The sequence below is a fragment of the Platichthys flesus genome, chromosome 16 (genome assembly GCF_949316205.1).
Source record: "Platichthys flesus chromosome 16, fPlaFle2.1, whole genome shotgun sequence".
Lineage (NCBI taxonomy): Eukaryota > Metazoa > Chordata > Actinopteri > Pleuronectiformes > Pleuronectidae > Platichthys > Platichthys flesus.
The window spans coordinates 11,308,051-11,334,989 of NC_084960.1; the positions used below are offsets into that span (position 1 = coordinate 11,308,051).

The window sequence follows — 26,939 nt, forward strand, 5'->3', positions numbered from 1 at the left end:
GATGGATGGATGAATGGATAGTGCAGTAAGCTGTCTTGAAATGTTGAGTCGTCCTAACCTTATCATTTTTGCAGTGCACCGGCAGATCAGAAGTGAAATCTGATTTTACATTATTCAAAATGAGCCGCTTGACTGACGTATTACCGGCTCTCAGATTGACAGAGGTCACGGCACCTTGTCATGAATTTCCCTATAGTCACATTATTTCGTCTGAAGTGTAGAAAGTAGCATTTGCAGTGATGGAGCCCTGGTGGGGAAAAGACCTTTAATTCCTCCTGCAGCTCCCAGAGCAACAGGATAGATTCAACTTCTGTTCCTCATATAAAGAAGAAGAAATGACTGCATGGGTGCAGGAACTTGATGGTTTGGAGGGGGTTGTCACTCCAGGGGGGCTCACATATGAAAATGAACCTCACAGGCTTCCTTGGGGTAAAACTTAAAAGTGGCAATTTTCAACCACGAAAAGGTAAAATGATTAATGGTGGCGTTTTATGTGCAATGCGTGTGTCGTGCTTCCGGCCTGCAGCTGGCACCATTTAAGAAATGTATGGTATTTGTTGTTCTTTCAAAGAGTGAAATGCGCAGTGAACAACCAGCACGCACGCACATCTCGAAACGCTCCAGTACGCTGCCAAATTACTGGGGGGGACCACCACCCAACCACCACATAGATAGACTGGACCTAGAGAGGGAGAGGGAGTGGGAGTGAGGGAGGGAGGGCGGGAGAGAGAGGGAGAGGGAGACAGAGAGAGATATAGGGAGAGGTGGTGGTGAAGCCAATGTTTGTCGTCGAACTCCTGCGAATATGAGGATGGGGAGGATGGAGAGATGATGGCCCACACGGATCAGGATCTCCGCAATTACCAGTTTGTGTCTTTTTATGATGCATTCTGACCAAATCCAAAACCTGGATCGCAAAGGACAAAGGATCGTGTGCGTATTTGCTGGACACAATCCAACCATTCTTCTCTTTTATTGAAGGAAGGATGAGTGTCTGTGTGGAGGACGCACCTTGAGTCCAGTTCAACATCTTTTTGGATTCGCTGGAGCCAACATCTCCATGGAGGAATTATTGGAGACTTCAGCGGGGTGTGCGCGCACGGAGGCGCCGTGTGGCTCCACATGAACCGTGACAGATTGAGTACTTTTTATGGAAATTGCTTGTAGATTTGGTGATTTGAGCTCAGCTGAGCAACAAACGGGCAGCAATAATACTAATATAAATACCAGAGAGAGAAGGAGAGAGAGCGAGAGAGGGGGAGAAACGCCAGCGCCGGCGATCTGTGCGTCTCTGCAATAAGTGGCTGATAAAAAGCAATAAACCCTACGAGATAAAGACATTCATCCGCGTTCTGCGCCATGGGCGACGAAGCGTCAAACTTCAGGAGAAGCAGCAGGACCGGCGTCTCATCCCCAGGAGCCCGCAGGACTGGCGAGGATCACGGCAGAGCTTCTTGGATTCTGGGCTGAAATAAAGCGGATCAGCGCAGGACACAATGAGATGAATGGTTTCTGGACGAGCCGGCATGAAAAACCACTGTGACAGTTTTTGATGTTCTTCACAAAACAAGATTCACATCTGGGCTGTGCTGGACTTGGTCACTTTGTTCTGTCCTCTCTCAGAGATCAAGTGGCAGAGAGGGACATGAGACGTTTTGTGCTGGAAATAAGTGAATACAGCCATATTATCTAATCAATAAGTTACGAGGGTATCGATCTTGGTTGTTTTTTTTTGCGTGTGTTTTGCACTATGATGGAACCACCACCATGCCCGAAGAAGAGCCTGTCCCTGTCGCTCCCGGTTCCCCGGGAAGGACAGGCGACTCTGAAGCCTCCGCAGCATCTCTGGAGACAGCCCCGCACCCCGATCAAAATCAAGCACCGGGGTTACTCCGACACCGACCGGCACCACGTCCGGCACATGGAGCGCTCCGACGCCGTGGACACGAGCGACCGACCGGGGCTGAAAAAGTCTCGGATGTCCTGGCCATCCTCTTTCCACGGGACCACAAACACATCCATCGGAAATTGCGTCGGGAACAAACGGTAGGCGAGAGCCGAGTGTGTGCTTTCCAAACATCCCAATAATAGCTCATGACAGCCCACAAGGCATATGCGTAAACCGGGGGGAGGGGGTGCATTTTAATGGGCGCGTGATAACGCAGTGTGCCTTAAGGGTTAACCGATACGAAGCGCTTTCTACCGGGAGGCGGGACGCGTGGGTTTTCGGCGCTGATGCGTTATGCGTCTTTGGAGAGACCGTGTCAGATGGGCACGGAGCGCAAACCAGACCGCCCACTCGAGACGCAGGGTCCGCATCTGTAAACAGCAGTAACAGTTTTGGGAGGGGGCACAAGTAACATGTTGGTTGATAAGAGACACTAGGCGCCGGGGCTTTAATGGCACCAAAGGTCGAGTGGGTGCATTCATGCGTGCGCAACTGAGATACCGCCACCGTGCGCACATCAGCCCAGGCCATTACCAGGTTGTTTGCACAGGGGGGTCTTGGGACCCCTGTTAAAGCTACTGGGTTGAATCTTAACGACGAGTCCTGTCAAAGCAATAGCTGATGCTGACCTTTGACCCCCCCCCCCCCCAGGAAGTGGAGCTTGAGTTGGACTCCATGCCATAAATGAGATGTTACAGAGTTTTGAAGGGTTTCCTGGACTTTTGTGGCAGGCCCCTGTCATACAGATGCTCTCGGCCTCTAATTGGCTGCTCTCAGATCAGATAGGCCCTGACGGTAAAAAGAAAATAAATAAAAATCACTGCACTGTGAGGACGTTGACAGATACTGGAGACAAACAAGGTAGAATTACACGATACCTAAGCCCCGCCAGCTAGATCAACTCGACCAGCACTTAAATTAAATTACTCCGAGCATGTTAATCAAGCAGATTAGATTAAAGACATTTTATTAAGTGAGTCATGGAACGGTAACATTTTGATATGATTACTTTGTTCTTACTGCTCCATTTGTCCTTTTAACAAGACACTGAATGCAGCACGTGGATATTTTTGTTATATCCTATCAAAAAGCGTATTTTTTATTTATCTAAGGAGTCAAACCTGTACAACAAGGGATGGATTTAGGTTGGTTGGTTATGTGACTTCATAACAAAGGGGGTATCCCCGTTTCGGGAGAGAAAGCTGACGTTCCTCGCCTGCTCCCTCTTTCACTCTGTCCTCTGTGTGGCCTGAAATCCCCAAATGTTCCTGCGACTGGAAGTTATTTTTCATGTTGGATTTCTTCCGACTCTTCTCGCTGTGAAGCCCAAATTTACTCCTACCACAAGAGCTGCACATGAAACAGGATTATTCCACTAATAACGCATCAATGAGGGTGCGGTGGGTCTTGTGAGGATTGTCTCAGTCCTGCTTGTTGTCTCTACTGTTGTTATTTGTTGTTGATAGTTCTTATTTTTCAATGCCACAGACGGCCTTCCTGGCAGGCCCCTGGGAGAAGGGCCAACTCCAGCTGACTGGAGGAAGGGCTGACTTGTATTTTAGTCCCCGGGACACACAAACACACACACACACACACACACACACACAGACACACACTCACAAACTGAGACAGCCCGAATCTTTAGTGCATTGGGACTGACTCTGCCTGGCCTTCTCCTTCTGTGGGCGGCAAAACCATGAGAGGGCAGAGAGGGAGAAAGAGAGGGGGAGAGCGAGATAATTTGATTCTGACAAGCTCAGTTCTGAGAGCACACCAAGCTGGCTAGAACTCTAGTGAGTGTGTTCATGTGTGCAGTGTGTCTGTGTGTGTACATTGCTGAGGTGATGTGTGCGATCTGTGGGTGTTTGTGCCACACACTAAACAGGATTGAGGGTGCGTGGAGGAATGGAGGCCGGTAGATGAATGTTTTGTCATGAGTTGTGGTGATATGCACGGTGTGCGGGGTGTGCGGGGTGTGTGTGTGTGTGGAGGTGTTTATGAGTGGGCTGTGCACAGGTTAGTGTCTGACCCGGAGCCTGTATGGATTGCAATATAGGCCTTGTTTCATCTGTTCTCATGGCAGTGGGAGGGCCGGGAGGATTTCCGCTGTGTTCTTCTTACTTTCGTCCTCTTTACATATCGGAGCAATTGTGTAATCGGCCTGTCTGCTTATGTCCGAAAAGTGGAATTCGTTCGGAATGGGTTGAGCTTGGGGCCTCAACCCCTCGCTGGATCTTGGCTTCGTGAACATCTATGTGGATCCAGCAGCTCTGTGTCTCTAGCTCAGGGCTAGCTCACATCGAGTCCAGTCCGTGATAAGCAGCTCCAATGACATATCCTCTCACTGCTGCTATAAAGGCTTTTATGTACATGCACTCACTGGGAATGTATTTTCTCTAAACCCTTAAATATTGAGGATATTCCTGGGATCAATGTGTATATGCAGAGTCTGATTTCGGGGCCACCGTTTCTAGTTTGACCAATCACGTTTGAGCAGGCTTTGGCTCCCCGCAGGTAAACAGTTCATGTAGAGAGCTTAAAAGAGGTGGAACACAGTGACTGACATGCATCGACTATCAACTTTTAGATTGAACTGCATTGATATACAGAAAGGTGTTAATAGATATTATCCCACACCTTGTCTGGACCTCAAACACCTACAAAAAATAGGTTTGTGTTTCGTGTCGAGAAACATGACTTGTCTCCACACAAAGTGTCTCGGAGCCGTTAGCTACTTTCTACACTGGACATCCAGTAAAGGGACGTAAGGGATTGGGGATTAAGTTACTCGATAAATATGGGGTTAGGGTTAGGGTTTGAGTAAAATACGTGACTTAATATTCTGATGTGCTGTTTTTATAAATTTAGGCCCGTAAAACATCTTTGTCATTATAATGGCAAATATAACGAGATGAAATTGTTTTTATAGCTAAGTAACGTGAATTGACTTTTTATTGGTGACCCGGAGAAAGTAATTGGTACTTGATTGGTTGGAAACTGAATGACCTTAGTGTCTCGAAGGCCTTTCAATCACTGAGGAGTTGGTCCACACCTCATCAGGAGGCTTTGGACGATCAATCAGCCTGAGAGCTGCTGCTGGAATTCTTTCGGACAAGGTGGAGAGGAAAAAGCCGGTCGTGTGTGCTACTGTAATCGATATTCAAGTTGCCTCTGAAAATGGAAACCCCTCCCCACAGTCCCAGATCTGGGGGTGGATGGCTCACAAGGGGGGGATTCTGGGTGTTAATTGTGTTTTGGATAATGGTTTGGAGAATCACTGTCTGCAAACTGAGCTCACTTGTCTATTTCTGTCTCGGTCTTATGAACAGCTCCCCCCCCCCCTTCTCCTCACAGTGTCAGTCTGCCTCCTCTTCCCACCCCCGCTGCCTTTTCTTGCGACCGTCTTTTGGTCATGCTACTACGAGAGAATCAGTCATCGGGTCCCAAGGCCAGTGGCGGTCTGGGAAGTTCCAGCAACGAAATGAAAGAGTGACACCGAGCAGCCTCTTCCCCGCGATTCTGTTGCCATGGTTACTTGTTTTGTGCATCTGTGGAATAGATTTAATTTACCCAAAAAAGGAGCCACTTGACGGCGTCGACTGTGTAAGTAGCCGGTGTGCGGCAGATGCGGCCGGACGTGCATTGCGGCTCACCAGCGTTCTGAAAGTGAGAGAGTGAATGTTAAATCGAGCTCTGCCTCTGAACTGGAGTCCGCTGAACTTTCAGAAGCCCACACGTTCAGAGTCGGTTTTCCTGTTCAGCCCCCCCCCTCACCCACCACCTCAACCTTTCTTTACACTCCCCCCCCCCGCCTTCTCTTCAAGCTAGAATCCAGCGTTGATCCGTCACCGGAGCTGCTCCTTCTCCCGCCTGTCTGGCCGGTTGCCACGATAATTTAGTTCATAACGAGGTACAGCTCCAGTTAATTAGCACAACAGCAGTATTTTTTTGTCGTCGATCATACAGTCACGTCCCCACACTCCGGAAACAAACAGAGTCTCACACGGAGAGAGTATTTAGGAAGCGTCCCGACAAACGTGTTTTAATGGCGTTAAGTAATAGGCCTGTTATCTGGTTTGTGCTGTGGAACCATCTGTTTGAGCTACAGACCGCGCTCCTCTGTGAATACACTGTGCTTTCCCCGCTACTCTCGCCGCTAATTAGTGTCTGGAGGCAGTCCGTGTATACTGGCGCGGCGCTCACTTTTTCGGGGTTGGCACAGGCGGATCCCAGAGACACCCATCCCTTGGAGATCTGTTAGCGATGACACCGAACAGGTTGCTCGGCTCAGAGGGAAGGTAGGCAGCTGTCATCCAAGGCCCTTCTTTGTGTCCGCTCTCCGCTCATCACGTTGTCTCAGAGAGTGCAGGCTCTGGCTGGCTCATCAAGAAACTCAGGCCACTGGCGACTCGCAGTCAGTTTCCATCGTGAGTCGACCCTGACATCGTTGCATTTTAATTAATTCTTACACTGAATCCTTAAAGTGGTGATATGCTAGTCTTTTAAAAAAAAAAAATTATATCAAGATTACGCAAAAACTACTGGATGGAATACCCCAGCCTTAGGTGGAAGGAAGCATTATGGGTCAGGGGAGACCACATTCAGGTAAAGATCTTGATCAGGGGGTGGATCTAGGAGTTCTCATTGTGAGATAGATTTTTTGTCCGATTTTCACAGTTTCCCAAGGGAATAATTTATGGATCTTGATGAAAGTAAAAAAAAGGCCCCCTTAAAGAACTGATATCTTTGAGTGTGAGTGGCACTGGCCCTATCTGAAAGCAGATTCATTTTTTAAAACAAACTAGTCACTTAGTTACTAATAATAAATAATGACAATAAATTTAAAAAATATATTTTTTTATTTTCAAAGCTTTGTTGAAGAACACAATGTTTGAAAAAGGAAAACATTTCTAAATGCAATGGTCTGGTGCTTTACTTAAAGCTATACAGCTAACAGTGAAGAAGGACTGATTCACTATGCATCTTACTGATTCAGTATTTTGGATGGGTATTGTCCCCTCTGTGTAAATTTTGGCCCCTTTATAGCCCCTGATTGAAAATCCTAGATCTGCCGCTGAGGGGACTGTTAGCCCCTGGCGGAGGCTGGTGCTCCACTAAGTGCCATTGTAGTTTCCTGCTGTTACCCACTCTCAAGATGTCCATTTTGATTATGATAAGCTTCATGCTGGCTCCTTCCTATCAAATAATACTGTTTGGATCACTCTTTTGTTCAAATAAAATGGACTGTAATCAATGAATTTCCTCTCTCCACCCTGTGCTTCATTTCGCCCCACTGTAAAGGGGGGGGTATCGATTTCGTCTCTGTCTCTGCTCTCAGTTGTGTCGCTCCATTGTGTCTTCGCCAGTTCCCCGTAGCTTGCCAGATTTTCTCTGATGGCCTTGTTCGTGCGTACATCGGCATTAGGCACACAGCGTCTCTGTTGTGAATTTATCATTTCATCCTGCTCTCCCTCTCTTGTCCACCAAGATCATTAACTGCTTGCAGAGTCGTCGTCCCCCCCCCCTCACCGTCAAAGCCAGATCCGAATCTCATAACCTTCATGGGCCCAGTGTGGAGTAAACTGCCCATCGCTATGCAGAGTTTACATTCTGAATGGAAGCTTAGCCTCCTCCTTCAAGGTATTCTAATACTGATGTATAAATGTTTGAGCCATTTCTCAGACAAAGACACCTTCATCATTTGACAAAAGAAAAATCATCTCCTCTTAAAGAGTGAGTTCAAACTGCCGTGCACATCAAAGAGCAGTCTATTTGAAGCTAAAACAGTTAATAATTACGCTGTGAGATGAAAATATGCACTCAAAACCACACCGTGTGAATTCAGAGCGAACCCTTCCGTGGAGTTATTTTTCATCTGACACAAAAAATAAAGCTTCTTAGTAGCAGAAATAGTAATTTATTCTTTAAGCCCATAGGCTCTAAGAGGAAGCAAAGGGAAAATACCTATTTAGCGTAATCAAGTCAGCCACTTCAAACCATGTCTTCAGTGCCGAGATGTCAAAATGTGCCGCATATTCAATTTCAAAATGAGAGTTTCTCGCTTCAAGAGAGTGAAAGCGCTTCTCCGATGCTCGCTCTGCCTTAGATACCCTCACAAGACAAATATGTGAATGATGTTGTGTTTCCTTCCCAGTAGGTGAGATCGACCAACACAATTCAGAAACAGCTTGCAGTCTCTGATGCAGCGGCTCAGAGTGACGCCATCGAGGGGACGACCCTGCTGAAATGTGCTTTAGGCTGCTGTGCTGTGCACATCAGTCTGAAGTGACTGAGGCTGACAGACCCTCCTGTCAGCTGTGTGTCAGTGCAGCACACACACACACACACAGACCCCCACACACACAGTGGAGCAGAAAGAACAAATGGCATGGACCTGTCGAGCAGAGCGGCGTGTCAGACTAATGCGAGGTGCGTCAGGGGAGCACACGGAGAGTCTGGTTCGAATCAGGAACTCACAACAAATCAGAACTGAAGAGGATGAGGGAGCGCACCTGGAGACCGCACTTGGCACGGACAGACACGGATGAAGAGCGCCTGCTCGCTCAGCTGATTGCTGATGCCAACGTCTCATCTGAGCTACCTCTTCCAAACCTCCCGCCCCGGGACAGTGTTCTCGCCCAAATATGCTGGCAGAGTGTCAGCTTCAGTGGATGATGGTGATAGAGTGTCAGTCCTGTTTAATGAAGAGGGACAGATGGCTTGAACACCCACTTACCTCGTCAAACACGACTTTATCCTACTGTGGCCCCATTCCAGCAGATGCAGGACGGCCCAGGCTTTGTTCAGTCCTCCATTTTGATTCTTGTCAATATAATACATCATTATTTGTGAAAAGACAGTGCTGGCAGATATCGAGCATAGTATGCCTGGGACAGAAATATGGCAGCAAATGTTTTTTGACTCAGCTCAACGGCTGCAAACAACAGCAAATAATGTTCAGTCGCTATCAAAACAATAACAGAACGAGGGCTTTGGCAAAATGTGCCTCGAAATCTTTCATAGTGGGTTCATTTCGAAAACAGGAAAACCGAATCAGCCAGCAAGTATTAATTATCGTTCATTTGGCGGCAAAGGTATTCTTCCAAATTTTTACTTCAATAGCAGCAGTACATCTTAATAAAAGTCAATAAAATTTACCATGAGTATCTTAATGTGGAAATATGGCTCCTGCCAGTGACCTATATTCTTACTGACGAAATTGATCTGAGCAAATTCAATAAATTTGTAAGTAATTTAATCTGTAACATGTTGTTTTTTATGAATTTATTTCATGTTTTTTTTTTTCTACATTACCTCCCTCTGAAATGCAGTTGAATAGAAATACTGTCTAAAGGCAAGACACTATAGGTAAATATAGGAAACATTTTTAACAATATGAAAATGAGGCTTTATCTGATTAAATACCAACCAAATGTCCAGATCAGAAATCAGAACATCGGATAAACTTTTTTTTGGCATATTATAGTCAGAAGGATTTTATGGGTTGAGAATTTGGCTCTTTTTTTAATGACTACATAAATCTGAAAAAACACTCAAACAGCCATAAAACTGGCATGTTTTTAGAAATAAAATCACATAAATTAAGTTATATACAAACCCTCTACAAAGCTGTAGAATACAAATGAAACCGGAATGCTTGGTGTACAAGGACTGCTGAAGTAAAAAAAAAAGAAAAACTGACTGAGAAAACGTGATCGGAACTAGACAGACAATAACATAAAAGCATGCTCGTTTTCACCTTAATGACTAATCCAAGATACATTTAAATGAGTTCATTTCAATATTCTTTGTAAATATTCCCCTTCCAGTGAAACATAGCGATGCGGTGACCCACCGAAATAAAACAGATGCAGCGGGTTTGAGTGAGGAACGTAAATATTTACACGTGAAGAAAACAGCACATGCAAACACTGTGCAGCTGCAGCGAGGTTTGGGCTCGAGAACGAGGCAGCTTATGATGAATAGGCGACTGACGGGGAGGTGCACAGGCGGATGCACACCTCTGTTTCCGCTCGTAGCCTCTGCTCCAGCTCCTGACCTCTGCTCGATCAATGTGTGAGCATAACCTATCCTGTCAGAGCAGTGAGCCCGTTTCTTGTAGGTCACGCACTCGCTCGCACATCAACACTCAGCATTGAGGCTGTTGGAGGGCAGAGAGGGGGAAAGAAACATGGCCTGAAGGATTTAGGGAGGTATCTTTAAACTTGTGTGTGTGTGTGTGGGGGGGGGGGGTCTCTCTCTCTCTCTCTCTCTCTCTCTCTCATGTGTGTATCAAAGGGGGGGGGGGGTTATTGGTGCGATCAGTTGTGTGGATGGGTTATTTTTTTCATCGTGAGAGGTTTCCTTCGAGAAGATCAGAATTGGGTCCTCTCTCGCTCCACGCGGCTTTTCTCCTCTGAGCCCCTCAATGTTGTTGCCGGCAGTTTTTTCCAGGAAGAACTTGAAAGGTTTCTGGTGCAATCCACAGTTCTGTCAACGGCCAGCCAAAGTTTCAGAGTGTCCCTGAGCAAGGACACCTAATCCGTGTGTGTGTTTGCATCAGCATAGTCTGCATAGCCACAGACTGGAAAGTGGGGGGAAATCTGCTCGATCAATTGAAGAATTTCCATCCTCGAGCTCAGTTCAAATGCAAGAAGATACCAGTGAAACGTCCCTGTTTCGTGGCAGCGGCAGAAGAGGAAAAGGAAAAAGAGAAGAAGCGGGTGTTCCAGGCCACGAAAACACCCCCCCCCCTTTAATGTGAGAAAACCCCTGAGCCAATTCCTTTGCAGGAAACAGGTGGAATGAGGGAGGTCGACGCCGGGGAGAAGGTGTGAAGATAAGGTTGAGCGGAGAATAACAGAAGGTAAACGTGGCAAAGGAGAAGGCGCCCATGTGTCTGGAGAATATGGAAGGAGGGCGGCTGTCATCACAGGTCTCTGGCAATTGTGTATTTTGTCGCACCAAATTTGACGCAAGACCTCCCTCTGATTGGCCGAGGCCCTTGTCGCTCACAGCCTTGGTTGCACAGGCCAGATATGTTGTGTACATGAAGGCCTGCCCCCCTCCTCTTAGGGTGCTATAAATAGGGGGGGAGAGAAGCCCCGGGCTCTCAGTGTAATGAGATTAAACCAAACCAGCCTCAGCTCCCAGTGTTTTATTGAGCTTTATTTCAGTTTCCATTCTGTGTTTCAATATGTATAAGGCAGATATTGAGAGTGGCTGCTTCTGCATGCTACGTTAGAGCCCTTGCAGGAACATTTGGTTGTGCATCAGAATGTCAGTGTGCGTTTGCATGCATGTAAGTGTGTGTGCGTGTACGTTAGTGTGTATTTATATGTGAAGGACTTGTGAGAGTTTGTGTGTAATGTCCTCATTCTGCACCCCGCTGGGCATCTCAGAAAGATGTGCTTATCACGACGGTGAAGCGTTTGTCACCATTCAATTGCGCCATCAGGAAGTTCTGTCCACTGGCTCAAAATAGTCCCGAACTTTGCTTCCCGACTTTCCAGTAGTTTCCGCGCTGCTGCTGCCAGTGGAAAAGTGAGAGTCGACCACAGTGCACGCAGCCCGTGTGTGTGCGGCAGACAGAGAGCCCAACTGGCACGGCCGCTGTGGCTGAGCGCCGGTGTGCGAGCATGTGCTTGTGCGAATGCCTTTACGTCTGGGGACAGGCAGAGTGGGAGACATCCATTCTGTTTGGACATACTGCTGAGTCTCACAGCCCGACTCTGACGGTTTGGAACGGTCTGCTGGACTCTCGCCGCCTCTCCTACCACGACGCCGAGGCCTCATTATTCAATCAGAGCTTCTCCCTCCATCATTTTGCCAGCAGTCAGGGAGCACTTGCCTCCCCAGGTTCACAGGATTCTCAGCTGATAAATATTGTTATTCATCTCCTGCTTCTGATCCCATTAGCAGGGAATTCTAACACGATCAACATCTTAGCCGAACATCTAACACTTGTCAAAAGAAGACATTCATTAGTGGTCCAAGAAAAGGAAAGACAACAGGAGCTGGGCTTCTTTTGCATTCAATCACATCCAGCATTTCCGGTTTGGTTGACATATTACTTTGGCAACCTCAGGGCCGCAGTCCTCTTCCCTGCGTTTGACACTACATTTACATAACAAAGCGTTCAAGTGAGTGGACAGGACAAGTGGTCAGGTCTGTCCTCTCCAATGTGACGTGAAATGAAGTCAGACAGATGCTGAGCGGTCCAAGCTGCTGCTGTGACGTGGCGTATCACGAGGAGAGGAAGTGGAAACGAAAAGGCCGCATTTTAACTCTATTTGTGACCATGTCTGAAACTGTAGGGCTTCTGCTTAACAAAAAGGAAGAATTTGAAGGACGTCAGGGCAGCGAATGACATAAGAATACAAATGAAAAAAATTACAGACAGATCGAGTTATCAGAGAAATATGTTGCGTTCACAGCCCCGCTGCAAGGCAACGGCCCTGAGGCAGTTTCAGGACCAATTAATCCACACAGATAATCCTGAGCTTTTTTTTTCTCACTAATGACATCTAACTGCTATCTAGGATAATCACACAGATTCTCTTATTGTTCTCTAACTAACGTGATTCTCCCGCTTAAGGCCAATTAAAACAGCACTGTAATTGGGGTACAGTTTTGCTAATTGTCCTTGTTAAATTTATAGTATATTGTATCTCCAGGGATGTAATTTACCTCAACACAAAATACAGAGGCTTGGATTTAGCAGAGAAATGGAAACTCTTCTTCATTTTCTTGTGTAACCAATGCACATTATGCATCACGGGGTGTGTTATCGAAAACAGGATAATTCAGAGCTGTTGTTATCTATATTTTTATTACAACAATAGATCACGTAAGCATGTGTAATGTGAAGTAGGGGGTTGTCTGACGAACCCAGATTAGAGGACGGTTCAGAGCATCGGGCTAAATGGACCATTTCACGGTGTGTTGAAATCAGCCCTGTATGCTTCCTCACTCAGCTGCATCCTGCCCAGCATTTCTCTTTCTCTTTGTACCACATTATGGCGGTAATTATCTATCATTCTGGGGTAATACGCAGCCAACCATCTTTGTGCGAGGGAATAGGCATGACGGAGTGGGTGCCAAGACTGCTTATTAGTTTGCGTCTCACTTCGAGATTTGATTCAATAGATTAAATATGACATAAAGGATGTGCAGATTTCAGAGCATGGAAACGTGTCTAAATAGATAGATGGATGGATGGATAAGGGAAGATGGCGAGAGAGGTAGAAAGACGGACGAATGGATGAATAGGTTAGATTGATGGATGGATGGATAGAGAGATGGATAGATAGATGGATGGATAAATAGATGGATATATAGACAGATAGACGGATGGATGGATATATTGTCGGCTGGAGAGACAAATAGATGGATGGATGGATAGATAGATTGATAGATAGTTAGGTGGTTGGTGGATAGACTGACGGATGGATGGATGGAGATGGAGAGACAGACGTACAGATAGAAAGACTTTTACGTCAACCGAAGGTGGCAGACTGAGTGAAAAGACAGAGAGGAGAAAAAGATGGAGGGAAAGATAGTGAGATGGTGAGGAGGAACAGAGCCACAGTGACACAAAGGTAGCTCTGGATGACTCACACTTCTCTTCTCTTCAGAGCCTGGATTAAAATAAAAGAGGCCCAGCATCCCAAGCCTGCAGAGAGGGAGTTACTCGCTCCATCTCGGAGATAGGGTGATGCGCTAAAAATAATGTGCCATGTGTGTGGGGGGGGGTTATGGATTTGGTGGTATAGTACAGACGCCAGCGATTCCACTACACTTTCCAGAGTCCGCCTCGATCACATTTCCAGCTTCGCTCAGTTCATCTCTTTTCTCGTCATCTCTCTTCCACAATGTGCACTAATTTGGTTTTGTGCATTCTTCCACTTTCTAGGGATGCGGGTCAGTGCAATCAAAATCTAGTTGATTAGGCAGCATTCAGCTGGATACAACTTTAATTCCGCTCCCCCCCCCCCCAACTCCATTAAAAATCAAAAGAAAATCAATATTGTTTTATTGCTCTTGCTACTGGAAAGCAGTTTCTCCTTACGTGGAGGAGTTTGCCTCTCAACTCCTAATTTATCTGGATACGAGTGGCAGGAAGCTAGACGGAGCAGCGAGTGAACACGTCTCTCCATCTGTCCTCTCTCAGGATGGCTCTCTCTGTCAGCTGATCCATCTGTTTAAGCCCAGCCTCAGACGCCACAGCAGCAGAGAGGAGGAGAAATGCAGCGGCGCTCCTGTATCACAAATCTACAAGGTGCTTCTCGAGAGGAATAATTCTTATTAAACAAACCGGTTACGCCCCTGACATTCGGGAAATGGAAGTCTGGTTATATAGAAAGAGTCTGGGTGTTGGGGAGTCACGATTTTTGAACACTTACCTTTTCACACTAAAGGGCCTCCGGGGTGACAGAGGGGATTTACATATAAAAGCATAAGGAGCTCTTTGGTGCAAGAAGGACGAAAAGAGAGGAGAGGAGGAGGGAGCAAGGAGGAAGACGAGTGTCTGCTGGCACTGGGTGTACCCTAACTCAGCTTTAACCAGAATGATACTTAATAGAGCACAAATTAACGCCGAGGGGCCAGCGGTCCCTTAATTAAATGTATCAGAGTTTTGTATCAAGATCAACAAATTATTCCCTGGGGAATTGGGCAAAATGTCAAAAATACACAAAGATAAGTAAAAAGAAAAAGTTTAAGATCCCAACTTTGAATTGATTTTCTTGACACCGTGTCGGCTCTTATCACCACGAACTCTCTTGACATCTTCGTCTGTCTTCCATGTGTGTGTCACTGCCTTTTCACCCGGAGATATTTGCTTTCTTCTGGATATCTAAAAACTTTATCAAGGGCAAAGTGGAGAAAGTGGATGGAAGATAGATTGACCATTTAGTCCGGATCCACGGAAAAAAATGTTGTGTTGTTATGGGTACTTTCTTAGCTCATCCTTCAACCAAGTTTTTATCCATTCTGTAGCCTTTGCAAACAAACCAAGGGACAGGGACAAAGACATAATACAGAGGTAATTAACCATCTTGCATGTGGCCAGAGGAAGTAGAGAGAACGAGAGAGACACAAATATTGATGGACGGATAAAAATAAAAGACAGAGAGAAAACAATTCAACCATTCTGTGGAGCAGTGCTGACCTTGCTGACCCCTGTTTCTAATAAATACAGTAAAACTGCAGGAGACAACAACAACAACAACAACAGTGCCAGAAACCCACTGCGCTCTGAAAACAGTTTTTTCTCTTTCCACTGGCTTTACCCAGAGATGGTGACTATGAATTCAAGTGGTGACCTTCAGCTGTATTGATCTCTTTGGGGTGAACACTTTTCTCACAGTCACTTAATTTTAGGGAACATCAGCAGCGGAGACATGGTTCAGTTTTTTTATGGCTTAACGGTAAATGATACTAGACTGGCCAAGTCAGCCAGCTGACCTTAGTGCCACTGAGCATGTGTTTCACTTCCTGAGGAGCAGACTGACAGCGAAAAGGCCAACAAAAAACGGCATGATCTCAAGATGGCTGCAATACAGTCCTGGCAGAACATCATCAGGGAAGACATGCAGGAAGACGTGTCCTCGGGCAATAATACTGAGCCTCAAATTGCCTCTGATGTGTGATCCCTCTTTACATATTTTTCATGTGAATGTACAGAATCTGTAGGCGAGGGACTAGATTTTACGGCTGGAAACCATTTTTTCTAGTTTGACCAATCCCATTCAAGCAGGCTTTGGTTGCCCACAGGTAAACAGCCTGTGTGGAGAGCAAAAGAGGCGGAACACATCGACCAAAATCAATCGTATGCAAATAGCTGTTTTTAAAGATTAGCTAAAATGTCATCTGGGCTTAAAACACCAGCATAAAAGTATTGGTGTTTGTGTTTTGTGCAGAGAAAACGTTCGACTGTGACAATAACGAAACTAGCTGGAGAAACAGTGTACGATGAATGTAAGCCCCAAAATATTGGCTGTTGCCTGCAGAGGCTAATTTGTCATCAGATGATAATCGATGGGCTCCGAGATTGGCCCAGATGTAACGTGTGTGTGAGTGTATTAGTGGAGCACTGTATCAATGTGTGTTTGCGATCTAAGACAAAAAATGGCATTGTAAATGCAATCCATTTAACAATGTGCTGTTGTACAGATCCAAACTAACCACAAAACGTCTGCATGTCTGACTTCAATGTATTTTTGCATTTGGAATCTAACACACATCAGCTTCTGTGCTGTGCAGAGAGGCCACGTCACAAAGTTGCATCCAAACAGAGTTGAAATTCAAGCAACTTGTAGAGGCGACACAGCGGCGACAGGATGAGTCGGCCTCCACCGGGGGAGAGACTCCCCTGAGTTCAGAGATCTACTGATGGTGATGCAAAGTGATGGACGCCTCTGGTGGGTTGAAGGCTACAAACCGCAAAGGAGCCCAAAGAAATCATTAGGTGAAAGCAAACCACAGCTACGAGCTTATCGTGTCTGACGTTAGCCGCTCAATGAGGGTAGAATTTGTTTTGTACAGTGCATTAATAGATTAGGAGGCCTCTCCTTTCACAATGTGGAGGGCCTGTTGCTCTGCAGAATAAAGGCTGATTATCCTGTCTACTGTAGCCCATCGAATAAATCCCTTTTCCTGTTGCATTTGCCAGGTGTGTGATTGTGGCCAATCCCTCGGGGTTCTTCCTGAACGGCGTGTGTTCTGCGCTTTCAGAGGCCGGCTTTCTGTTCGGCCACCCGGAGTTGGTTTTGGTGATCCTGTGCGCAGGATAATCTGCTGTAATCTCCGGCTCTGTGATCTCAGCACAGCGCGACTGAGGGATGGATGGGTGGGAGAAGCTACGCCTAGAGCAGAAAAGATCAAGGGAGGGGACGGTGGTCAGAGAATATATGGGCTGAAGGAACGTCAGGGCCCCTAAAGAACCTTAAAAATATAAATAACCAGACAGCATACTTTGTTAACTGATCAAGCAGAGGAGCTTCTTGTTCTCTGTGGTCATTGGTTATTTTAATGTAGAACTCAAGGGTTAAAGATAAACCTAAGCTATTGAAAGCCAAGAGCAAGAGCTTCAAGTCAGATTTACTTCCCTGTTGCATTAGTCCTTTCAGCGATGATGCACTCAGGGTTGTTATATTCAATATACATATTATACTGTGCACAGCCGGATTCGGTGCGGCATTATACTGAAACATGGACGTCACCGCCGCACTAAGAATGTGGAGGGAGGGGTTGGAGGGGATTTATATTGTGGTTGGACTTATCATTGTTTTCATTTTTTAATATGAGGAAATATCTGACTCATCTGAGATCCATGCATGAAAAGACTCACAACAAGCCGCTGTCACGCACTGGAGGACAGAGAGAGTTTCTGGAGATCTCTAATTTGAAATGCGATGAATGCTGGGAAGTATGCTAATGAGATAATGATGTTTCTTAACTCGAGTAATTTGACGGGCTTAATGAGCGTTCAGCACCCAGGTCACGAGAAGTCACAGAGCTCGGATACACAATTTGAAGTTGTGGAATGGCTGCGATTGTGACAACTGCAGAAGATTATATAATTGCATAAAGTTGGTGATAAAAGATTAGGTCATTTCACCAGTGGCCCTTGGCGGTCTGTCGGTGTCGCACTGACCCGTGTCCCTGTTCACTTGTCCTGTCTTTTATTCTCCTCATGTGTCATCACTTTATTCTTATCCCTGCCTCTGTGAAGCTCCCGTGGCCAGATGCCCTCTCTTTGCCCATGTGGCGTGGCGCCAGCGCTTTCCCTTCAGATCTCCGGCCTCTTGTGCAACGTACTGTAAATGTCGACATAAAAATGGAAGCAGGCTCGAGCGTGCCTCTGTCTCTCTCCCTCTCCCTCACTTGTGATTGCCTGACAAACGACGAGCCGAGGCAAGCGGAGATGGCAAGCCTTCTCTGGACATGTCATTTGAGATGTGTCAGAGACGGGCATGTTGCCCTACCAGCGTGCCCCAGCCTGAGAGTGCTCCATAATAAATACCCCTGTGCTCGATGATTCAACCGCAGCAATAGAGTACAGCTGTGATTACACGGTCAGCCCTATAAAAGTAGCACCCTCTCCCAATTTGCAAGTCCCCCACTCCTCTCTCCCCTCAATGCCACCCCCACACTGGTAGCAATCAGCCAGGTGCTAAATGCCTGGGTGAGGCACAGCTCATGGGTGGGTGGAGGGGAGTATAGTGGGGCTGGGGGCTTGAACGTGGAAATAAGCATCTGTGGTTGCTTGGCAGAGGAGGAAGCGGGGGCAGGAAATAACTCCTCATTCTCCACCGATGCTGAGAGTGCGGCCCATGTGCGTGTGTTTGTCGTACACAGGGAGAGTGGATGATGGACACTGGGAGGTTAATCATTAACTTAGTGAACTGAGGAGAATGAAGAAAATGGGATGGGGTAGCGGGGGCTTGACTGGAGTCTCTCTCTCTTTTCTCTTTTTTTAAGGTGGCTTAAATGATTGAGTGTTGGCCTTCTCCCCTCTGAGAAGCTTTACAGCAGCGCACAGTGTGATGGGGGGAAAGGGAAGCTGACACCGACCCGAGGGAAAACGCGGCTGTGGCAGCAGCCTTCCTCGGCCGGGGTCTTCGTTGTGACGGCTGTTAATGAATAATCGATGGCAAAGAGACTGTCAATGATGGGGATGTGTTCCAATCTCTTCTACACTCTCATACAGACTTATAGGTTTAATTAAACTAATCGCAGCGCTGACTCTGAAGCCCTTTGAAGCCTCCTTTATTAATGACTTGAGAATCAGGCTCTCTCTTTTGTTGCAGAAATGTGTGCCAGGAGGAGAGCCAATCAACCGCCGCCGCCGAACAGTCCAATTTCCCCGGGCTTATTCCGCAACACAAGGATTTTCTCCAAGATGAGACATGCACAGCGTTAATTTAATAACCAGTGTCGTAGTCGAGCAATACCTGTGCATGGGTTTACTCAAGCTGAGTACCATTCAGCTTGCTGTTACACAGCTAATGCACATGCGATAAATGAGCTCTACATTTTCCGAATCAGTGACCACATCTCTCATGCAAAATGAATCACAGTATTGTTGTCAACATGTCCGTAGTCGCGCATACAGCTTCGTGTCAGCGCTTGAGAATGGTCTGGCTGCACCCATTATCCTTCTGCCACAGAGGGGGGAAAAAACACTCTCGCTTGTTTGTCATTTTTTCTTTAAACAATCATTCTTCTTGCCGGGATGCAGCGATGGTGCCTCTGCAAAATCATGTTTGCGGCTTACTTGTTTTTCAGGGAACTTTTGCCTTTCCATTGAAATCCACATTACCACGTATTTTATTTGAAATCCAGGACTGCTGCTACACATATGTGCCATCCACACGATAAAGTGTAAGAAATCTGAAGTTTGGAAAAGCTGTACGCTCCATTGCAGTTTCAAAACTTGGCTGGACATGAGCAGCCAGGTGATGCGTGTTTCCAGGCGCATTAGTATGGACGGGGATTCAAACTAACAAGGAGCCAAAAGGTTTGTGTGCACAGAGATTTTTGGATGGACGTTGCCTCACACAGACCCTCACTAGCCTGGGTTTGTCCCTGATGTACGTGACAGAGCATCTCAGTGAGTTAACAGAGGGAGGCAGGTCAGGTTGTTACACGAGAGACGGCGGCTTCAATGTGCTCCTCTGCATCCTGGCTGAGATGGTTTGTTGTCGTCCATAACAAGGAGTCACTCAGCTGGCATGAATCCCCGTAGTTCTGAAACCTTTGATCATCATGTCATTGTCCGCAGTGGTTCACTCCAGGGACACCGCTTTCACGTCATGAGACCGAGAGAGCTGCCCACAGCTCGACTTCTCATCCCCCTTGGTACACTGTGTGTAGGTGTGTGTGTACATGTAGGTTTTCTTTTTATGGTATCTGAGTGATAAAAAGAGCTTCATGATTATTGCTCATCTGTTTGTGTGTGTGTGTGTGTGTGTGTTCCTGTGTGTGTTGTAGGGAGAGAGGGTGATGGACACAGGCATGTTAAACATTAACTTTGTGCGTATGTTGGTGTCTGCGTGTGCATGAGTCACTTTCACAGGCTTCACCAGCTTTTATTGAGCTGGGACTCCGTATTTAATAGGCAGCCGAATACCTGTCTCTTCATTAGCTCTCCTGAGATCACAATAGTAACTGTCGTGTGAATCAGAATTCTCCACATTTTCCCAACGTCTGTTCTTTGAAAATGCACTGTGAGGCCTTTTCATAAGTGACTTTCCAAGATGAGCTCCACCATCCGTCCCCGGTGCGCCATAAACAAACGACAGCTACTCGCTACCAGGAAAAGATGGGAAGGGAAAAAAGGGGGAGGCAGCTGAATGTGGAAGGCGGGAGGGGAGGAGGAAACAACTTGACAGGGCATCTTATCTTCACTGTGTTCTTCGCAGCTCAGGCTTTAAGCTGCTTGCTGAAAGGTGGAACATTGAATTCATGCAGCAGGTTTCTGGTTGCTATTTTTTTATTTATTTTTTTTGTCTTTAACTTTTTTCCCCCAGCTGCTCTTGCAGGAAAAAGGCTGAAGGAAAAACAGATACTATCCATAAGTCGACTCATTTGTGCTCTCATTTGGTTGGTGCAGAGCGCACACTCAAACTGTGCATACCTCTTGTGTTTGTGTCTACTCGCGAATAAACACACAAATGAGGGTTGTCAAACAGACAACACACACACACGAGCACGATATCAAAGGTCCAATCTGTATTCCAAACACTGACGAAAGGTTATTCCTGCTACCAGAAACAAGATGTGTTTAGTGTGACTTTTCCCCTCGCACAATTCGTTCTCTCAAAAATCTGCAGCTTGTGACTTTGCTGTAATATATCATTTATTTCTCTGACACCGAAAGGTCAAATTTTAAATCATTACTCCAAAAAAAATATCTGAAACACTGGAATAATATTTGCTTTGGCTCTTAGCTATCATTTAAAAAACATTTAAAACAGGAAAGTGTTTTCCCTTTTTCTTCAAAAAACATTTTAATTACATTTGACAAAACTAGAAGCATATCTCAAGCCCCAACAGTGCCCTTCTGAAACCACATCTAAATTCAGTAGATCCGGATTTTTGTGTGAATTGGCGCCAAATTGCACAAACTCATCTTTGCAACAGATGAGTTTGTGCAAGAGAACTTCTTCACCACTTGTTTCCTTCCCTCTTCACACTTGCACACAGCCTCGTTTCCAGATGCCGTTTTGGTACATTCAGGGTTAATGAGTATTTAACCAAGCTATGAATCAATACCCCCTCTTATCAGAGTAATAAATAACATCTCAACAACATTAGCGCCAGTAAACCTGACGCCTGCAGGGGTTCGATATCTCCAATATAGTTTTTTTTCTATTATCGACACTGCAGTAAAATATTTATTTATTTAGAGATGCTGTGTGTATTCGAAATGCAGCCATGTAAGTGTACTAAGAAGAAGAGGAGAGTCCAGCTTGGATTCTGTCTAACATTGTCATCACGGAATTGGTTGTGGTTGACCTAAGGCACCTTGTTTGAAAGCTTGTTTCATGGTCTAATTGTTGCTCGTGGAGAATATTAAAGTAGCTGCGTGTCTGCTCACATCGAAAGGCCAAGGAGAGTTCTGCTGGTGAGCAAGGCTGTTGGTGTCAAAATACAAAATATTTTGGGCGTAAACCTCTCGCACTCTTTCCCAGAACATGTAAACATTTACACAGGGCCATGAGTCAAGCCGTTTTCTCCAGGCCTGATTTTTTTTTCTCCCTTCTTTTTCACTCTCTTCTTTTTCTCTCTCTTCTTTTTCTCCTCCTCTTTCTGGGTCGTTCTCTATCGTCTCTTCAAATCCCCCTCACGCGGACTCTGTGTGTCTGTGTTGGTTTTACTGATCAGCCTTCCTGTTGCTGCAGAGGAACTGCGAGCAGTGAGATAAGGCGAGCACATGCTTGCATTTGGGGAAGTGGGGAGGGCAAGAGGAAAGGACAAAAGTAACCGATACGACATGAAGGGCACAATGCAAGTTATTTAGCAAATTAGCAGAGGTCATGGCAGGCCTCCTCTGAGCCGGCTGCTCTCAGCGGCAGCAGTGCAACTCGGCGGTGGAATAAACTATCGGAAGAGTTCCTTGTGAGGCTCTCAGTGCTGAGGAACAGACGGGCAAGGATTAAGGAGACCTGCATAAATCCAGAGAACAAACTGAGGATGTGAGAAGAGGGAGACTGGAGCTTAAGCACCCAGGGCCTGAGGATCACAGCGCTGGATATGCATGTTGATGCACTTTGACTCCTCTGGCATGAGACACGTGGGAGTGCGGGACTAAAGGGAGGATCAGGGGCCTTGTTATTAGATCCTGCCCTGGTTTGAGGACAGGTTGCAGCACGTACAGCAGGTGCTGTGCTTGCCTCTGCCTCAGACGTGAGTGGACGCACTAAAAAGTATGTGAGGGGGGGGACTGCGTGGGAGAGGCGGCGGTCGAACTGAGCAGAGACTGCCGATATCAAGGGGAGGCTGAGGGAGTTTTCTTTCACTGGTCGGCTCCGGCAGGGCCAGAGCGGGCGGCGATGAGTCAGAGAAAGCTGACACGACAGATGAGGTTGTGGGAGAGTCCTGAGGGTCCGGAACCTGCGCCCTCTCTCACCTCGCCCCTGTCCCCGGTCGATCAGCCTCGTGGACACGGTGGCTCTGCTCTGTTTCGGCGTATGAAACTGAACCGAAGTATTCAGGAGCACAGCCGCTCCTCGTTCTGTGTTTGCAGGTACAGTTCTGCATCCAAGCCACTGATCTGTAATTTAGCCTGCTCCTCACTAACCTGCCATTTTATATTCATTGTGTGTTTATAACGTGATGGTAATATTACTCCCTGGAGAAGAATATGATCCCTGCACATGCTGCTATGACACTTGATGGGTGAGAATTTGGCGTGCTGCCTTCACAAGACTCAGGTCTCAGAATCACTCTCAAAGTTGTCAGGAAAAAAAATATAATAAATTAAAAACAAGGATTAGAGTGTGCAGCTTGCAGAGGTCCCCCCTGGCAGACGTTTGTTTTTTTTCCATGACTGAAGAAACTTGTTTAATGATAATGTGATCTGTCGCCATACAGTCACATTCAGCCTTCCGGGGGGAGAGGAGTGGCTCCTAATTGGCCAATTTGGAAGTAAATTCTAAAAATATCACTCTTCACACTTAATTTGAGAAGATGAAGTGAAAGCCGCTCATACGCATGCTGGCAAGTAATGTCTAGGAGGAGCGGGGAGGTGCTGCGGAGATAAAAGTTATACTACATTAAAAATAGATGCTGCAGCGACACCGCAATGTGCTTCTCTATCTGCTCCTGTCGTCCAAACATTTGACTGCGGCAGGAAGGTGACGATTGCATTTGAATATCTTCATATTAGCAAACCCAGAAACATTTTCGAGCAGTTTTTCAATTTCCCCAATGGTTTCTGATAAATTGGCGTTTGTCCTGTCAATGCAAAAAGTGCAAAAGACATTTTTGTCTCTGATACCAAACCCTTTTTAATCAATAGAGACTTCATTTCCTTGCTGAGATATCGTTATTTAATCTCAGAAAAAGATAGTGTGAGGTTGTTTTGAATCCAGGGCTTGCTGGAGGATTAAGGCTTCCATGACTGCAGGTGCTGGTTAAAAGGGTTCGAGTGTAACTCGAGAAGCGTGTTGCCGCGTCTCCTTTGGGTTAAGCTTGACTTTGGATCTGGCAGATTACTTTCTGCCTTGTGTTTTGGATTTAATGTTAATCAGGCATGTGCCGGTCCGATGCTGCGAGGACAGATGCTGAGCGGACTGATGCTGCGTTTGAAAAGGCAACACATCGATTCACAGCACAGCAAATGTCCGAAAACACTGGGCCTTAATCACCGCCACTGTTTGGATGCCAATATCCCCCTTGACTCTTTTCCTTCGTTTCCTGATGTTAAAAAAATACACCTCAATACTTTCTGGTGTCCAATAGGAGGATGTTTTGTAAATCGAACCACTCGATTACTCTTACTCAGACAGTTTTGGCTCGAAGAGAAGCCGGGGATGATGCGGTTCATTTTGTTCACTTAATTTGCTCCAAAATATGACTAATTAGTACAGTGTGATTCCCAAGGCACCTCGGTGGCAGTCTGCAAATCCAACAGCACTGCAGGGTTGCAGCTGTATGGGTTTAGTGCTGCGCCGTCTGTCACACATTTCTCTCTTCAACTTCCTCTCTCAGAAGCGGCCTGTGTTTGGGTGGTTTGGTTTGGTTTCGTGACACATTTTGGTGTCACCATCAGACAAGAGCGTAAAAGACATGCACCTGACTGCCTCCCTGTCTTCTCTAACCCTTCAGCTTCGATTCGGAGAATGGTCCTTCGCCGGGTCGCAGTCCCATGGATTCGCAGGCGAGTCCTGGGGTGGTGCTCCATCCTTCCTTCCCCCAGAGTCAGCGCAGGGAGTCCTTCCTGTACCGCTCGGACTCCGACTATGACACGTCCCCCAAAACCATGTCGCGCAACTCCTCCGTCAACAGTGAGGGGTAAGCACGCAGCCATCGTCCTGGATCAATCACGCGGCAGAGACTTGTTTTTTTTTTGCCTCTCACTCAGACACACACACATTTTCACACACAGACATTATCCAAATCAACGCAGCGGTGCCTTTGATTGTAATTATGCAAGTTACATGCTCATGAAATCATGATTAACTGTTGTGCTCCGTTTCCTGGTTTGTCTTATGCAAAGTCCAAACTACTCCAAACCCTCCATTCCTGTGTTTCAGGATGATTTCTCTGTTTGGATCCACATAGGTCTTCGTAAACACCCAGCTCGCAGACACAGCTTCTCATATAAACACTAATATCAAGCACCTCAGCTGCCCAGACCGCTCACATTAATCCCACTTCCCACTCTTTTCCCTTTTTTTTACAAATGTGTCCTGCAGGCACGCCGAAGACATGATCGTCACCCCTTTCGCTCAGGTATGTTCTGCACGCCTTTTCTGACGAGTCCATCCGCTGTCAAATTATTAGAAAAAGTGGCTAATAAGTGCAGTGAACTTGTTCCACCCTCACCCCACCACCCCCCCCCCTCCCTCTCCCCCCCCCCCCCCCCCCTCTTTCCCTCCTACGCTGTCCATCCATCCCCCAGGTGTTGGCCAGCCTACGAACTGTAAGAAGCAACTTCACCATCCTCGCCAATGTCACAACACCCACTAACAAGTCAGTATCATGCTGTCGAACACCCCTTCCCCCCACTCACACTCGTCACGACTGCCGGCTTTGTTTGCGGTGTGTGTTTTACTGATGTCTCTCTAGCTCCCGTGGGGGAACACTTTTGCCACCATGATTAACCAGTTTATCGTAATCAGACCGTGCTGAGGGAAAATATGATCTACAATATGTGGCGTCTCTCCGACTCCGGCTGGCGGAGGACTGAGTGCAGAAAGCTCCGTGCCTCAGATGCATGTCCCAGACTCTATACTCAGTCAACGCAGCCGGTCAATAACACAAAAAATGATTTTCCTTTGTAATGCAGTAGACAGTAGGAGCTGGAGTTGGCAGGCTTTTAGCTCCACGTCAATATGCTAAATAAAGCAATGCACCACTGAATTAACAGCATCTATAATTATATGGTGTTGTGCGCTGAAAATGCCTCCTTCACTACACAATTATAGAATACGACGGTTATTTAAGAGGTGAGCACAGCTCAGGCTTTGTCCATGACTATTTTTGGATACTTCAATATTTGAAGTGAAATAGGATAATTTCTCTCAGGAAATTAAGAAAGTAACACATTACATTGTTGTCCAGTTTTCAACGACATTCACTCGTCTGTCTCTCTCTTGAAAATGCGTAACTGACATGAACATATTTCTATCTCCTCTCCGTGAGCCAAGCCTTTTGTTGCCTCATCCTGTGAGGCTGACTGTGTGTTGAACCCCAGCAGGGGGCAGCAGTGTGTTATTCTCCTCCTAATGTAACGAGATGTTTGTCCACAGGAGGTCACCAGTGACAAGCCAACCCACTGTTCCCCAAGCTACACTCTCTGGTAAGTTGTCAGCTAATTAAAAACTCTGGGTCCAAACAGTCCCACAGTCCCCTCTCACAGATTTAAGGACATTCAGAGGCTCCCACGCTCCCCAAACGCATCATGAGCAGAGAAAACTACTGCAGAGCATGAAAGAACATCATGTGGTCAGAGAATTGTTTCACTAAACAAGTCACTTACATTATAGGAGAATGGGTAGGCATAAAAAAGTATGTTGCTTAAGCTATAATAAATAGATATATATTTGAAGAAGAGAATAAACTTAGTAAATAGCATTTTATTTGCCAATAAATTAATTTATGAGAGAAAGTGAGAGAAAATACCTTACAGGGTTAGTGCACCCCACAATTCAAATTCAGTCATTATCTACTCATCACTATGTCGAAGGAGGGGTGAATGAAGTGTTTGAGTTTCAGGAGTTTAGGGGTAAACAGTGTTGCAGCCAAATCTAATACAATTAAAAGGTGACCGCTTCTTCAAACATATAAAAACAAGACATAAGATCAGAACATGCCTCCATACTTCTCCTGAGGTGTCATCCAAGTGTTCAGAAGCCCTAACACTCAGATTCAACTCAAAATGGTGTCATTTACATTATTATTTAGCCGTACATGGATCAGACCGGATGTTTAGGCTTAAAACACGGTGTAAACGACACATTTCGAGTTGAATTTGAATGTCAGGGCTTACAGGCACTTAGACGACACCAGAGGAGCAGCATGGAGCCATTTTATCTGTTGTTTTTATACGTTTGAAGAATTGGTCACCATTTACTTCAATTGTATCCCATTTGGCTGCTATGCTGTTTACCCCAGAGAGACTCCAAAAGTGTTTTGTGGACTCAAACACTTCAACCACCCCTCAATGGGCATAGTGGTGTGTAAATAACGAGTACATTTGAATTCTAAGGTGAACTATCTCTTTAACTGACAATATTTTTGTTGTGTTTTAACCAAA

General features: G+C 46.1%; 1 protein-coding gene across 2 annotated transcripts in view; it reads left to right on the forward strand.

Moving 5' to 3' along the window:
- The first annotated feature begins 818 nt into the window (after window positions 1–818).
- pde4a (phosphodiesterase 4A, cAMP-specific) overlaps window positions 819–26,939 on the forward strand; it is a 41,139-nt gene continuing 15,018 nt past the window's right edge. The window contains exons 1-5 of one of the 2 annotated variants that reach the window (XM_062408007.1): window positions 819–2,046; window positions 24,287–24,472; window positions 24,877–24,913; window positions 25,083–25,153; window positions 25,933–25,982. In XM_062408007.1, the coding sequence (XP_062263991.1) occupies window positions 1,751–2,046; window positions 24,287–24,472; window positions 24,877–24,913; window positions 25,083–25,153; window positions 25,933–25,982 (640 nt within the window). In that variant the 5' untranslated portion in view covers window positions 819–1,750. Of the gene's footprint in view, window positions 2,047–21,782; window positions 22,704–24,286; window positions 24,473–24,876; window positions 24,914–25,082; window positions 25,154–25,932; window positions 25,983–26,939 lie in introns of those variants that run through there. The other variant, XM_062408008.1, reaches the window with a different exon arrangement.